This window comes from Cyprinodon tularosa, unplaced genomic scaffold (genome assembly GCF_016077235.1).
Source record: "Cyprinodon tularosa strain WSP-4 unplaced genomic scaffold, ASM1607723v1 ctg880, whole genome shotgun sequence".
Taxonomy (NCBI): domain Eukaryota; kingdom Metazoa; phylum Chordata; class Actinopteri; order Cyprinodontiformes; family Cyprinodontidae; genus Cyprinodon; species Cyprinodon tularosa.
In genome coordinates, this window is record NW_024039652.1 from 15,580 (window position 1) to 32,513 (window position 16,934).

General features: G+C 37.2%; 1 protein-coding gene and 1 non-coding gene across 2 annotated transcripts; one reads left to right on the plus strand and one right to left on the minus strand.

Moving 5' to 3' along the window:
- Window positions 1-20: 20 nt before the first annotated feature.
- Window positions 21-91, minus strand: trnag-ccc. The gene has a single exon. It is a non-coding gene; the product is annotated as a tRNA-Gly (tRNA).
- Window positions 92-7,478: 7,387 nt separating this feature from the next.
- On the plus strand, window positions 7,479-16,934 carry rchy1 (ring finger and CHY zinc finger domain containing 1). The gene is made up of 9 exons (XM_038273638.1): window positions 7,479-7,529; window positions 9,183-9,302; window positions 10,393-10,508; window positions 10,819-10,897; window positions 11,007-11,051; window positions 11,146-11,204; window positions 12,377-12,406; window positions 12,720-12,840; window positions 15,440-16,934. Exons 1-9 carry the CDS (start codon window positions 7,479-7,481, stop codon window positions 15,638-15,640), a joined length of 822 nt encoding a protein of 273 aa, XP_038129566.1. The 3' UTR covers window positions 15,641-16,934.

Genomic DNA, 16,934 nt, shown 5'->3' on the forward strand with positions numbered 1-16,934 from the left:
TCTGTGGAAAATAAAAAGTGTGCGCCGCCCGGGAATCGAACCCGGGTCGCAAGAATGGGAATCTTGCATGATACCACTACACCAGCGGCGCTGCATGGATGTCGGAGCGGTCAGAAGATATTTATACATCTTTGACCCATACATTGGTTTTATGATTTTTGTGTTGTATGTTCAAATGCTACCACTAAACTACAGTTGTTACTTTCTGATTAGCATGGCTACGTTATAAAACTGGCACAAAACTATTTCGGTCATTGGGATTTAATGTCCAGGCAAATGTAAAAAAAAAAAATAGAGAGTTATTTTGATTTTGGAGGGTTTTCTGTAACATGGGGCGGGTTTTTCTTCTTAGACTTTATTGTCATTTTGTACACACAAAGAGTATACAAAAAGAAATTACGTTCTATACAGCTCTCGAGACATTTTGATAAAAAGCAAGCAGCAGTGATAAATGTCAACATACGACTGTTTATGAGTTGGTTGTTTTGTTTTTTATAACCTCACTTTATACAACATTTAGCATTCCAATGGAAGTGGGGAAGAAACTGTTATGGAACCTGCTGGACCTGCATCGGATGCTTCGAAGCCTGTTTCCAGAGAGCAGCAGGGAGAACGCTCCCTATGGTGCTTCTGTAGAAGGTGATGAGGATGGGTGGGGGCAGGTGGGCTCTCCTCATTCTTCGCAGGAAGTTCATGCACTTCTGTGCCCTTTTGACCAGTGAGGTGGTGTTCATAGTGCAGTTGATGATGTCTGTGATGTGCACCCCCAGGAATTTGGTCTTGCTGACCACCTCTACAGCTGAGATGTTGATGATCAGTGGAGCGTGGTTAGACCCAAGGGCGTAGGTCTGATTTGAACTATGGTAGGGACACTATTGGTCTGGTGTCATTGGTGCTATGCTATATGCATGCCCTTTTTTATGCTCGATGTGAGCATCCGTACTGATAAGAGGAATTCATTGTTAAAAGAGAAAAGCAACATTTTGCTCCATTAATAAAAATGTTATAAGCTCTACACTCATTAGATGCTGTTTATCAATGTTTGAAGTATCACCGGCTCTGATGAATGTGGAATTAGGACTGTTTTCCACTTTGAAAACGGTTTCATTTGAACGACTAAGAGAAAAGGTAAATACAGTATTTTCTTTTGAAGATACAGAATTGTGCAGAGTTAAACCCCACTCTAATATTTGTACCTACTATTCTCTCTCTGTATCAAGCAAAATAATACATTCATTAAAATATTAACTTCACTATAAAAGTTGAACATCTGGGCTGTAGTTACTCTCTGTAGCCAATTTCATGTATTTCATCTGGGGCTGAAAAAAATGAATCATATTATTGATTATTTCAATAATCGTCAACTAATTTAGTAAGTGATTCATCATTAACTGGAGTATAGAGACTTTAAAACATACAGTAATATAAATGTAAAATGTGCCTTTCCCCACAGAGCAACCCACTTAGATCAGTTATTGTATCAAAATTGTAAAAATTAAAACAAAAAAAAAATAAAACAGTAATATCAACTTAATATCGGTAAAAAGGAAACCCTCACATTTTCTTTTTTAGTTGGCTGTGGCTAAGAATCAGAAATGTTGATGGCTTACAGCCTTTATTTGCCCATTTTTCCAACAGTCTTCAGAACTCCTGGCTGACTCAGAATATTTCGTTTTATAAAAGAAAAAAAAGGTTTTTGTTTTTTAGTGTACATGATATTCATTTTTTTTTATTGGGACTAGTTTTGTAGCCTAATATTAATTGTAGTAACCGCTGCATTCTAGTGTGAATACATTTTCAATGTTGTGCTCCAAGCACACCGGACTAGAAAACAGCCAATCAGAGAGAGAGAAGGCGGAACTTAAGGCAGAACAACCAGTGAGAGTTGAGTTAAACAGCGCAGCACAGTTCCATGCGCTGCTACATGAAAGGGACTGGAGAGACCAGGCAGAGGAGCTGCGAGAGGAAAAGAAGCCACTGCTGCAACAACTACTGCTGTAAATTATAAACATGTTGCTCACATCCAATTATTGGTCGGGACAATTAGGTCGGTTCAAAATTTTGGTATGGACATGTCCCCATGGTCCCTATGCAAACCTACGCCCATGGTTAGACCGGTTCTTCCTGAAGTCAAAGATGATCTCCTTTGTCTTTTCCAATTCAGGATCAGGCTGTTATCTTTGCACCAGTCCACCAACTGCTGTACTTCCTTTATACAGTTCTTGTCGTTGTCCTCTCTGATGAGGCCCACCACCGTGGTGTCGTCTGCAAACTTCACGATGTGATTGGTGGTGAACCTGGGGCGCAGTCAGGTGTCATCAGGGTGAACAGCAGGGGGCTCAGGCACAGCCCTGAGGGGAGCCTGTGCTTATACTGATGACCAGTGGTGATCAGTGGTGTTCTGTCCATCCCGGACTGACTGACGTCTCTGAGGAAGTCTAGCAGACAATTGCAGAGGGGTGTATTGAAGCCCAGCTGTTCCAGTTGGCCCATCAGATGCTGTGGGGTGATGTTGTTGGAAGCTGAACTGACGTCCAGGAACAATAACCGCAAGTGGGTGTTCTTCTCCTCCAGGTGTGCCAGGCTCAGGTGGAGAGCAGAAGAGATGGTGTCCTCCGTGGAGGTGTTCTGTCCGTAGGCGAACTGGAGCGGGTCGAATGCTGGGGGGAGACTGGAGACGATGTGTTCTTTAACCAGCCTTTCAAAGCACTTCCTCATGATTGGAGTCGATGCGACATGCCGGTAATCATTGAGTGAGGTGACCTGAGGCTCCTGTGGGACCGGAATGATGGTGACAGACTTGAAGCATGCTGGCACTACGGATCGGTCCAGCGAGGTGTTAAATCACAAGGGATTCTACAGAGAACATTCAATTAGATCATATAGTCAGATGGGCTCTAAGTTTGTCTATCTAAGGAAAAAAAGCTAATTGTATCGACTCATGACTCCATGAATCCTAAGTACTAACCTCCTGTTAGCGCGTTCTCATGGAAGGTCCCCCACATTAAGGACTGCCCTAAACCACATAATTAATGTGTAGGGCATGTGGACCATTATTGTTTAAACTTCCTCTGTACAATCCAGGTGCCTTCCACAGTTGTAACATTGCGCAAACCATTAAGGCTGTGTCCCTACCTCATAATTTGAGAGCGAATGAACATGGAACATCAAACAAGGTCTGCTTCAAGTGTTGAGGAACGAGGACACTATAAGGCCTTTTCACCAACACGACTCAGAGCCCAGTCGGGTTCCAGAATGTGTTTTTGAAAAGGTAAAGACTGTTTCAACCTCATATAAGAGGTTTCAGAGCATAAACTCATCAGGCTTTGCTGAATCGCTGACACTCAGGGCAGGAGAATGGAAAAACAAGGGAAAAATGAACTGTAGATGAGCTCATACAGTACAACAGAATGAAAACAGTGGAATTTCATCAGGAAAAGATGAACAACAGAAGCTGAAGGGACATGAGGGATATCTGTAATGGTATGTTGCAGTTTTTGTATTGCCATTTGTTATTTGTACATTCATGGTTCAGACTAGAATGGTGATCAATTTAATGTTTCGGATTTTCCTAGGAATTTTTATTGCTTTTATGAACAGATATTTCAAGGCAAGAAGCCGAAGTTGGCGAAAGCTAGGACTGTAGCTTCCGTTTTGGCAAACAATGTGGCTACAACAACTCCTTTGTTTTGTATAAGGAATTCATATCTGCTTTCTATTACATCCCTTACTTAATTGGCTCTTTTAGGGCATGTTGTAGTTTTTGAAAGTATAGTAGCAACAATCAATGATTCAAATTCTGTTATTAAAATAACAATCGGATGCAAACTTCAGCCGGATCCGTTTGTTTATTTGAATTCTAAACAATTCTGTTGCGGCTCTGGCTGTATCTTTAGTGTTGTTGCCTTGATGGAAACCCATCCCCAGTCTGAAGTCATTTTGGCCTCTATAACAGCTTTATTTCAAGGATTGCTACGTTTGTATCCTCATCAAATTTCTCTCATGACTTTGGCAAACTTCCTCCCCCTTCACCATGATACTACCACGTTTAACAATTCAAATGGTATTTTGTGGTACTTCTTGTGATGATAAGGTATCGGCTTTTAGTAGTAAATTATATTAGGCGTATCTGACTATAAGGTCTTCTGCTATATATGTCTTGTATTCCTTGCATGGCCTGTGGGAAATTTTAAATGAATATTTTGTAAGAATTGGTTTATTTTACATGGATGCTCCATATCAGGGATTGCTGCAAAGAAATCTTTAGATGCGAAAAATAGACATTGAGCATCTGTTCTATTTCATCCAAAAGTTGATCACATTGAAGTCAGATCTGTGTAGTCCAGTCAAGTTTCTCTACTCCAAAACATACATAGTTGCAGCTATTATCAATTCAAACATCCAGAGCCATTGATATGAAAGTACAAAAAAATAGCACAAAGTTCTCCAAATGACTACAATTTCTGTTCATTGTATGTTCATCTGACCTCAACATGAATCAAAGAGCTCAGAGGATATAAAATAATACTAAACTGTACCTGTATGTCTCTATGGTTTCTTTTTGGGGTTATTGGGTTGCTTGTTCTCTGTGTACTGCCTTAGACAATGCAGCCCCTTTGAAAATGAAAAACGTTAAAAACAAAGGGCTGGCTCCTTGGTTTAATGCAGAGCTGCGCACTTTGAAGCAAAATGCTAGGAAACTGGAGAGAAAATCGTGCAGTCCTACGGGAATCCTACCTAGTCTGCAAAAATAGTTTACTGCTGTAAAAGAGGACTCTTTGTAAAGCAAGAGTAGCATATTTCTCCCCATTAATAGAGGAGAATAAGAATAATCCTAGATATAGTTTTTAATACAGTTGCCAAACTCACACAGAGCCATAGCTCTGTTGAACCGTCCATTCCACCTGCTCTTAGCAGTAATGATTTTATGAGATTCTTTATAAATAAGATTGATCTTATTAAAAATAACATCATTAGCACTCCTCTAAGTATGATTGTTTTATCTCTGGAAGGTAAGGCAGCATTTGAGGTAGCCATAGAGTCTGCTTAGATCCAGTTTAACTTTCAGAGTTAGCAAAACTATTGCCTTCATCTAAGCCTTCAACTTGTATAGCCTTCAACGTGTATGTCAGATCCAGTTCCAAACAGGTTATTTAAGGAAGTATTTCCTTTGATCTCCTCCTCCATTTTAGATGTGATTAATCTATCTCTGTTACAGGGATATGTACCAAAGGCTTTTACAGTTGCTGTAATTAAACCTTTGCTTAAGAAACTATCTCTTGATCCAGATGACTTGGTCAATTATAGACCTATATCCAATTTTCCTTTGTTATCTAAAATTCTTGAAAAAGTAGTTGCCAAACAATTGTGCGAAAACATACATCAATGATGAAGAGTTTCAATCTGGCTTTAGAGCTCATCATAGCACTGAAACAGCTCTGGTGAAGGTTGCTAATGATATTCTCATGGTCTCAGATAATGGACTTGTATCTGTACTTGGACCAGAGTCTTTGAATTTGATTTCAGATAATAAGGTAAAAAATCTTGGTGTTATTTTTGATCAGAACCTGTCATTTAAATCCCATATAAAAGAGGTTTCTAGAATTTCCTTCTTTCATCTGAGGAATATTCCAAAAATTAGAAATATCCTGTCCAGGGGTGATGCTGAGAAACTAGTCCATGCATTTGTTACTTCAAGGCTGAACTATTGTAATTCTTTACTATCAGGAAGTCCACAAACTGTAGTTAAAACCATTCAACTAATCCGAAATGCTGCAGCCAGAGTTCTGATGAAAATTAAAAACAGATATCATATCTCTCCTATCCTGGCTTCTCTTCATTGGCTTCCTGTTAAATCAAGAATAGAATTTAAAATTCTCATCCTCACATATAAAGCCTTAAATGGCCAAGCTCCATCTTATATCAGAGATCTGATTGTTCCTTATGTCCCTAACAGAGCACTTCGCTGTCAATCTGCAGGTTTACTAGTGGTTTCAAGAAATTCTGAAAGTAGAATGGGAGGCAGATCTTTTCGTTATCAGGCTCCTCTCCTGTGGAACCAACTACCAGTTTTAATCAGTGAGGCAGACACCCTGTCTACTTTTAAAGCTAGGCTTAAAACTTTGCTTTTTGATAAAGCTTTTAGGTAGAGTGGCTCAGGTTATCCTGAGCTATCTATAGTTATGCTGCTATAGGTTTAGACTTCTGGAGGACATGGGAACCCCCTATTTCATCATTTTGCTTCATTCTATCCTTATTCTCCCACTCTGCAGAGTCTGTTTGTTCAATCTCTAATGTTATACTCTCTCTGCTTTTCCTCATTGTACCTTCACCTCATCTGTTCCTGTTTGGCTGTGACACAATTCTGGAGAGGAATATCAGCTGTGCTGCTGCCATCAACACCTTTGTTTATAGATGTTTGAGATATGCCTATTTTTCAGTGTAGTCCTGTTTCTTTGACTATGACTAGCTGGGTGTGCTCTCTTCATCCTCTGACATAGGAGTTGGCTCGGAGCTCGTCTGCCTGGCTGTGTGTTTCCTGGATGGGGCTCCCTTTCGCAGTTGCTTTTTGAATCTCTGCCTCTGTCTCCTTGAACCCCAGTCGGCCTCGACAGATGGCCGTTCACACTGAGCCTGGTTCTGCTGGAGGTTTCTCTTTCTTTTAAAAGGGAGTTTTTCCTCTCCGCTGTCGCTACAAGCATGCTTAGTGTGAGGGATTGCATTCTAGTCAATGAGTCGATGCAATAAACTGGTTTTCCTTAGATAGAAAACTTTGACTCAATTTGACTGTATGATCTGGTGAACTGTAAAGTGCCTTGACATGACATGTGTTGTGAATTGCCGCTTTAAATATAAATTAAATTTCATTTAATTTTTGGTTTGAACAAATCTGTTCTTTAGTCAGTTAATTTATCCAATGGGTAGAGTAGCCAGAAATTCTTTACTTGCCCGATCACTGCTGCACTCTAAGAAATTGAAATTTCATGAGATCTGTACAAAACGATATTTAATAAAGTTTGTTTAAGTCTTAAGTCTAGATGCAAGAGCAGCAATAATTTCAAATGGCATTACCCGAAAAAAGTAACAAAACAAAAAAACAACAAAAAAAGCAGTGAACCTACTCCTAAAGAAATATTTGTCTCAAAAATACCATCATCTTGATCCTGAAGCTATAATGTAGGCAAACCTCGAAAAAGCTTCTTTCTCAGTAATCCAAATTCATTTAATTGATTCTTATGTAATAGAAATGTGTTCCTGTTAAACTCAGGAACACGAGCACATTTATTTATTTGTTTGTGTGTTTGTTTAAATTGACCCATAAGTTAATGCAGCAGTTCTGCTTACTTTTCAGTCCAGCAGATGGCAGTATTGCAAACGCGCGATAGGCGAAAATCAGGAAGAAGAAAGGGGGTGGGGTCGGATATCTATGGGTGGGGTAACAGAAAGCACCCGAAGAAGAGATATATGTCTGAGTAAACATGGCCTCGCCCGTCGGCTGTAAGCATTATGTTCGCAGTTGTCTATTGAAAGTGAGTGAACCTTAGAAATATACTTTTCCTGCCATGCCTAACTAAAACATTAATCGGTTGAGAAGAAACTTGTTGTCCAGTTATGAACCGTTTTGACGCTGCATCGGTGCTCTCCTGTTTGTGACTCAAGCGTTGCTTGGTTCGTTACCGTGACTTATCAGTTATTGTTTCTTACCAAAATTCCATAAGTTTTCATTGCAAAAACAACCAAAGAAGAAACTCATGGTCTTATCCGTAGTGTTGGTACTATCTGACAAGTTAGCTTAGCCGCTGCATGCGAGTCACCTAGACGCAGCTTTCCCGTTTTACACATTTAGGACACTTTAGTAATTAATTTCTTATATGAGTTTATTAGAATTTTACGTAACAAATTAATTTGCATGGAGGAGAATTCGGCCATGTTGCTTAGCTGTGGTAAGAGGGTGATTGGGAGTATTTAGAGCAGATCTGTCAAACTAATTGTATATTGGACTAATTTGGTGTTTTTCAGTTTTAGCTACAAGTGCTTTTGCTTCATGACAAGATGTGACTCTTTGGCTCTTGAGTGCCTGATAAATTAGTGATGGCCCTGAGTTAGCCTGCTGGCTTTGAGTTTGACACATTTGACCAAAGGAGGGTTAGTGGCAATTCATTTCTGGGGTAAATTCCTGCGCACCCTGGCTTTTCCATTTCAGAAAGCTAGAGAGCCATTACCCTGAGGAAAATTGTGGATTAAATGGATCCATGTAGGAGCATTATAACATAGGTGTACAGTATGAAATATTGACAGTGCAAAGAAGGCATATTACACATTACATTTTTGGGAAATCACATCATTAATTACTGGCTATTATGTTGCTCCCAGACGCATACTTAAAACAAAATAAAATTAAGATACGCAGAACGTAGAAATGTAGCAAATTATTAAAAAAGTTATTTACCAGACACTCTACATTTAGCACTTTTTCTTTTACATTTTGTCAGAAAAGTTTTCCTTTTTTTTTGGAAAACTGTGCATCAGTGTTCAACGCATGTATAAATATTTATCTATATTTGTTTATTAAATCTATTTCTACAAGCCAAATTTATATATGAATGTTACATTTATTTCTAAATTCTAAATTTATATCTAAACTATATCTTATATCTGAAGCTTACATCCAATAAATGTATCTTAAATTTAAGTGTATATCTTAAATCTGAAACCTAATCGTAAGTGTTTTTGAAGCTATGCCAATTAACTGTGCCCCTTTACCTACTCTGTGTAGGACAGCAATTCTTTATAAAATGAGACATTGGAGTGACCTACAGGTAACCACACTGTGACTGATCTAAACTAATGTGCAAATCTTTCTGTCCTTCACATTGAAAACCGGAAAGATAGAGGAGGGCTTTTCTTTCCTGCACAGCTTATTTAAGTTTCAAGATTTATGTTCTTTACTACAGATTTTTGACTATTGGGTGGCATAAAAATGGACAAAGGACTAATCGTACTGTTTTAAAACTACAATGAATTCTATTTTTTCCCTCCATTTAACATGGCAAAGTATTAATTGAACAGAAATAGGGCTACTAACTTGAAAGGCAAACTAATCAGTAAATACTCATCAAAGTTACTGCGGTAAACATACTGTTTTGTGATTGTTTGATGAAGGTGCGTTTTGTTTTTCTCAGGCTCCATGCTGTGGGAAACTGTATGTGTGTCGACTCTGCCACGATGCAGAAGAAAACCACCAGATGGATCGCTTCAAAGTCAGAGAGGTTCTGTGCTCCGAGTGTGAGACCCTGCAGAAGGTAAATGAGATAGACAGAGCCCAGGGACAGTCTTAGGAAAGTATTTTATTTAATTCAGAAAGCATGTTGGTGGTTTATAAGGTATTATTAGAATGGGATACATTTTTATAAAAAATAATTGATTCCTCTTCATATTGATTAAGAGAAATTTATTGAAAGTTCTTTGCTTATAGATGACACATGTTATGAACTGGCTGGCACTAAATATATAACCTGAAGTAAATAAAAATGAATGAAGCTGAATGCAGGAAATGCAACCTAACCCTGAACAAAGGTTAATCACCATTCTCATTGCAACAGAAAAACATTCTTTTACATATCAAGTGTATTATTGTTCACGTCCAAGATTCCTGGAATAACTTAAACACAATATCATGGTATTTTTTTTAATTTAAATTCCTATCTTTTATTCTATATTTAGTGTTTTATTCTCTTATCTCTTTATATCCCCTCCTCTGCTAACTGCTTTATTTTATTTAAATGCTTTTTTGTTTGTGGTTTTTGTGAGCTTGTTAGAACTATTTGACATTTTGTTGTGCTACAATAAAACAATAAAGAAATTCTGATTCTGGTCAGAGGTTTAGATACAGTCATCATCAGTGTTATTGTGCTTTAAAATTTAGCTTTTAATGATGCCATTTTGCTACAGTCAAATTATGGTACACAACAAGCAGCTTTAAAAGTTTTATTTATTTATTTTAAACAGTTCAACCACACCATTTGTGAAACCATCAGCAGCCTTATGGACAAATAACAGCTGGATATTTGACTTTTTCTTTTCTTCAAAATCCCGGATAACAACCATTATCACCAGAGCTCACTGATCAATGCTGATGTTTGTCATGGCGGTGCGAACCACCACAACTAGTTGGAACTTTTGCACACAGTTCAATGTGTAAAAATCAAAAATTAACAAATTACCCTCACTTTCATTCAAACTCTAATTGATGGTTGTAAACTTCTGACTCAAACAGTCGTCATTCTGGGAATAAAAAAGTTACATGTTCTATTCAAGTCTCTGTTCTGATCTGTGATTAGTTCTCAGTACATTCTGGAGGTCCAAGTAAACTGTTTATTCTCGGTCCTCTAGGCTCAGAAGAACTGTCAGCAGTGCCATGTGCAGTTTGGGGAGTATTACTGCGACATCTGTCACCTGTTTGACAAGGATAAGAAGCAGTACCACTGTCAGCCGTGTGGGATATGCAGGTGAGCAGTTGTACAAATAACTAAGAGTTTTATAGTGTTTGCTTTTTGAAATATTTTTTTTTAGAAAAGATAATCAAGAATCACTATTTTCTTAATTGATTTGTAACAGACATGACGGTTGTATTTAATGTGATGCTCTTTTTTTTTTCCACATTACAGGTAGTGGACCATTTAACGAAGCAGCATCGTTGAATTTGTTCCCTTAAGGCATCTGTCAAAGACAATAGATTTATAGTTGTGATGCAGAATCCCCAGAACAAAGAGCGAGCTAAACTTTCAAAGAAAATCACTTCTGCTTTTTCCTCTACAGGATTGGGCCCAGAGAGAAGTACTTTCACTGTGAGAAGTGCAATTTGTGTTTAGCTCAGGATCTGCGAGGAAACCACAAGGTGATTTTTTTTTTTTTTTTTTTTTTTTTTTTTTTTTTTTTTTTTTTTTTTTTATGATGTACATGTTACATTTTTGTATTTGCTTATTGGCTGGTGTTCTTTATTTCAGTGTGTCGAGAATGTATCTAGGCAGAACTGCCCAGTGTGTATGGAGGTAATCGCACATGTAAAGTGTTAATGTGTATTTTCTACAAGTTTTGTTGGGAATTAATCTTTTCATCTAAAATGTTTTGTTTGTCTATGCAAAGGATATACACACATCCAGGATTGGAGCTCATGTTCTTCCTTGCGGCCATCTTTTACACAAGTAAGACTGGTTTATATCATCAGTTATTATTGTGTGTCTAACTAGAGTCTAGGACCAGTAATTGGTGGAATGATTAAAATAAAGCTGCCATAATGCTTTCAAAATGATAAAAATGTGTTTTTTTTAAGTGCAAAAACATATTTTCCAATGTTTTACAGAAAATTAAGTTAAAAAGAAAACAGTACAGAGGAGAATTCGGAAACAAACTTTTTTGTTAGAAGACGTAGTATGAGGTGTGCAGTAATTTTTCATTAGGGGAGGTTGAACAATGCATTCTTCCACAGTTTAAATGTGGCTTTCAATGCAACAAATAAGATAATTTCTTTTTTTAAGCTGCTTGTTTTTGGATTTCGTTGAATGCCCCTTAGAAAATTTTTCGTGTAAACATTTTCGGGTGATCAATGAATTGATTATCTGACATTATTCAAGTAAGTTTACTACTAGTGTTGGCTGAAATATTGTTTCTAAAAAATAGGTTTAAAATTGGTATGGTTATGATTCCGGCATCAAAAGCTGCTGTGAATTTAAGCCAAAATAGAAAAAAAAATTCTCTGCAGTAAAAATATATATTTTTTAATTTTACTGTATATACCCAGGAGTTTTTATATCTAAAGGCTAAAGCTAGTCCCAACTAGACTGTTAGTCCCAGAAACTCAAATGCATCACAGCACCTGATGCACGGCTACATCATCACTTCATTTGCAAAAGGTTACAGTTGCAAAAGGTGAGAGTTATTTACACGTTGAATACAGGTTGGACATTAACAATGACATGCCTGTATGAAATGTACTGAGAACAGAACCTGTTAAGAATATGTGGTCACTTTAATTACCAAATAGACAAGTAAGAGGAAAAACATTTGATTTTAACCAGTCGACAGGAAGTCATTGTATTGCTTTAAAATGTCCAGAAGGGTTTTAACTGTATGTGTCTTAGTATGTCTTTTCCACTAAATCAGTTGGGGAGCACTGAATCAAATGCAAATAATGATGACTTAATCTGTATGTTTAAATTCTCATAAAGAAAAAATTCTCTGTGAGATTCTTAACCTGCTAGACGTCCACCATGTTTTTGTCTCAGACTGGTCACTGCCTTCAGCCTCCAGGCTCAGGAACAGTCAGTGCTGGTTCAGCCGCTTTGATATGAAATGTAACTTTTGTCTTTGTTCACAGGACTTGCTTTGATGACATGATCAGAACAGGGTACGTCTTGTTTTAAAAAAAAAATTTTTTTACATTTAGTTTGCTGAAATTAGCCCTTAAGTAGTCGCTCTTTTTATGTAGCTGTTGATTTTAACTTAATTTGAATATTTTCAGCCTCCAATGTTATCCGGAAGCAACCTTTCTTCCTTAAAGTATTCCATTACTTTAGTCAAAGACTTGGAAACATTGTTTTTGTGGCACAAGTTAAATATCTGGCCTCAGAGTTTATTTACATTCAGATTTAGAATGATCAGGCCGCACTTTATTTAATGAAGTCTTTAAGCTGCTTTCTTTGTCTGCATGTTTGTTTTAGAGCTTACCGCTGTCCTCTGTGCATGCATTCTGCTTGGAACATGGAGGAACACTGGGAATTGATAGATAAGGAGATTGCCCAGACACCAATGCCCACTGAATATCAAGGCGCTACTGTCAAAGTAAGAACTCACTATCAAGTCAACAGGTTCTTTTCTCTGTCTGGAGTTCATTCATCCAATTCAGCTTTATGAAGTTCTAGATTATTTTATTGACTCAAAGATAAGTTATAATGGTTTTTGCTCAGACTGAATGTAATTCAAAATGATGATGTGAAATAGAAATGAAAAATTACTCTAAAGGAGAATTATAGTTATTTACATAAATATTCATACCCCTTGAATGTATTGTTTTGTAACAGCCACAGATTGTTTCACTTTAGGCCTAATTTGTTGGGTTGTCTGCTCATGCAATTCTTTTTTTTTTATCGACAGCTTTGGTGTGTTTCTGTGTCACAGCATTGTCAAAAGGCACAGCATGCACACTATAGAGTCTTTATTTTAGGTTTTCGCCTATGTTTTTCTCTCAAATTTTTTTTAAAGATTCCATCTTGGTTTCCTTAAGTTCAGGGCATCCGCCTAGGTCAGTAGACCACACCAGCTTTTTTCAAGCCTGGTCCTCAAAGCAAAGTTTCCCATTTATTTAGATGTTTCTCTGCATTAACACACCTGATTCAGATAATAGTAGTTCAGTTGTCCCTGTGAATCTTCTGTCAAAGGAATTCAGGTGTGTGAAAGCTGGGAAACATCCAGGACATGCAGGGCAGTGTTTCTTCAGGAGCACGGTTCAAAAAACTGGAAGACATCATCAATGTAAAGAAGGTTGGCTTTCAGGAGACTGAGAAATGTAAGCCAGAAAAGCTTTGTTGCCTATTAAATTGGAGTTACAGATCTCTCCATGTGAGCATATTTAAACCAAGATGATTAGAAGAGAACGGTCACATCATAAACAAATATAAATACAAACCTGGGTGGATACTTAAGAAGTAGAGGGAGCTTTATAGCCGATATTGCCTTTTCTTCCTGCATTGACACGATACAAATAAGAAAATTATAACTATGTAACACAAGTCTCTATTTAAATAAAATAGAAACCTTTGTTAACTTATCTAACAAAACATTTAACGATTGGAACAAGTGGCAATGCATGCGCTTCACATAAGCAAATACAGACAAGGAAACAAAACACCATTATTGTCCGGCCAATGTAGTTTAGTGCCTTATCATCATCTGGTTTGGTCCACTGTGTTTTTTGAGGGTCATCAAAACATCTAATCTACATGCAAAGTCTATGGGGGACCGCGTTGGGAGCTGTGCATCCAAGCGTTCTGGCATCCGAGCGTTTGATGCTGCAGTTCACTGGACACCGGAGCGTCAGCCAATCAGAAACGTTCCAGGAGTTTTTTGGAACACAGACGCTACCTGCAAGCTATCGTTGCTTCTGCATATGAAAAATAAATATCAAGGCAGTTAAACCGGAAGAATGGATTATTGTGTAGAAGGAACAGAGAACGAACGCTGACCATTATTGCTGAACTAAAATATTTTATGAACTACCAAATTAACTCAAAATGTTAAAACCTGTCGACCAAAAATATTCAGTTTTATATTCTGGTACTTGCATGTTTTTAACAAAAACTTTAAAACCATTTTATATTCACTTCCAGCTGCTTCAAATGGCAGCGGGAAATTCCTCACCAGCTGGTTGCAGCAGAGAGCTTTTTTGAACAAGGATTTCCTGCGCTGCCTCCTGGTGGCATGTTGGAGGTCTGGTGCTCCGGACAAGAACAGCATATTTTTCTAGGATCATTATGGATGAAAAGCAGTCTCATTGAAATCTCCCTTTTTTTGTAAACCGAATTTTAAACACTGAATATTTTAGCCCAGAATTTTAAAAAATTTACTTTTTTTACACATTAAATTCCTTACACTGAATTTTCATCTGGTTCAAATTCAGCTGGGGAAAAAAAATCAGCTGCAGAAAATTTTCCTGCAAAAGATTCTACTGCCAATGTGTGACTTTTTGGTGAAATGAAGCTAAAACATCTACACTTGCTCATTTGGTCGGGAAAAAAAGTTTGCCGCTATGAAGGTAGATTTTTTTCTTTATTATTAAATAAAAAAAAAAGGTTTCTTCAATCAAATAATAAATTTTCAATTAAAAAAATCTTCACTTCAATGAAATAAAACCTTTCAATCAAAGAAAAAAAATATTTGAATGCAAAAATATATTTGAGACTCAAAAAATACATTTAAGCACTGCTTTTCTTTGAAAATGTTTAATTTGATAGAAGTGCAGTATTTTTTGTTTAAAGCAACTTTTTAAATTGAAGTAACATTGTTTTTTGATTAGAGAATATAATGGGTAGGACATTTGTGTCTTTATTATTCAATCAAAAAAAGAAGTTGCTTCAAAGTAACTTCAATGAAAAGAGCCACCCTTTTCCTGTCAAGAACCCAGCATGTTAGACTAGGAGAAGCTGATCTTTTTATTCCTGTGGCTTCAGATTGGATGAACCACCAAAGTAAAAGGATAATATAACATAAAACATGTTGAATATAACATGAGAATATTGGAGAAATTGTTGTAGTTGTATGAAAAACCTTTGCAGGACCCTTTAATCAATGAGGAATGACTCGAATCCAAATTAAGTAGTTTAAACATCTTTTAAAAGTTCTTCCTCAGGTGTCTCTCATCAGCTGTTTACTTGGTTCCCTGCAGGTAATTTGCAATGACTGCCAGACCCACTGCACCGTGGCTTTTCATGTGTTGGGGATGAAGTGCGCTGAATGTGGCTCCTACAACACAGCTCAAGACGGAGGACTCATCCAGCAGCAGCAGGAGCCGCAGCAGCACACTGATCAGTACACAGACAATGAGCCAGAACCGCAGGATCAGCCGGGATCAGAGATGCCACATTAAAAGCTTTAATGGAAGACTGACTTTTAATTCGTGCACTCATACGTGTCAATGTATATTAATAAAATTACAGACTGTTCTAAATGTATTAAAAAGGTAAACCCATCCAATTCATGTCCTTCATCTTAACATGTGAGACAGAGGCCTCAGTGACAGGACTCAGTTAAATCCTAGGAATATCTTATCAGTACCTGCAGACAGTTTAGAGTCAGACTTGAATGCTTTCAGACAGTGACATACTGTGGGTTATAACTGACTCTGTTAACGCATTTAAAAGTTTGTGCCACAAGCTCTGTTTAATAGCTAATCATAAGTTTTTGTACAATATATGGCATGTCAAATTTTCAAGAACACCTTGAGTTTGGTAAAAAATATAAAATTGGAAGTGATGTACAGTAATGTCACTTCATCACAGCTGTTTGTTGTAGAACATGGCTGTCAGATTGATCTCTTTTCAGCAATTGTGCTTTCAGTCCTAGTCTAGAGTTTGTATTCCACAAGTTCAGAGCTTGATGAATTAACTCCTCCTGGGCTCTAAAGCCTCATTCTGGCTGCAGATTAGGCCTCCATCCTTTTGAAAATATTTAGGCTTTCTGCTTCATATGTTTCATACCTCCTCTTGCCTTTCATTTTTCTTTTGAAGCTGGTTGTGTGGTAGGTGGTAGAGAATTTTTATTTACCTGTACAAGTAATCAGCAATCTGATGTCAGATCTGGAAGAAACTCGTGGAGCGGGAAACGATAACTGCTTCTTTTGGCGTGCCTTGTAAATTGTTCACCCTCCTTGCCATTTTTCATATTTCATATTCAACCTCCTCGCAACCTTGAATTGAAATCCATAGCTTTTCTGCCATTTCATTAATATAACAAGCGGTTGGTAGTAATTTGTTAAATTTAATTGAATAACAATATGAAAAAATGCATGTTTAGAAGTAGGTTTACTCTGTGGTACTTTTTACTTTAGTAATATTCTTGTAAAGTATTGCTACTCCTACTTGAGTAAAACCTCTGACTACTCTGTTCTCAGTGATTTGAACTATTTCAGAATCAGGTAAACATACAGGAAACAGTAGATATTAACAGTAACACTCAACATACAGTTCTCATTGTATGGATTTCTAGGTTTTATGTTGGGGAAAACAATTGGTAAAGTATTTCTTCTGCACTAATTTGTTCTTTTATATTCATGACATTTATTTGTATTTTTCAGGCATTTGAGTCTTTAAAATACCAGAGCTTGCACATAAAGTCTGCCAGCATCATTTATAAACATTAAATATCATGTTTTTATCCTACAA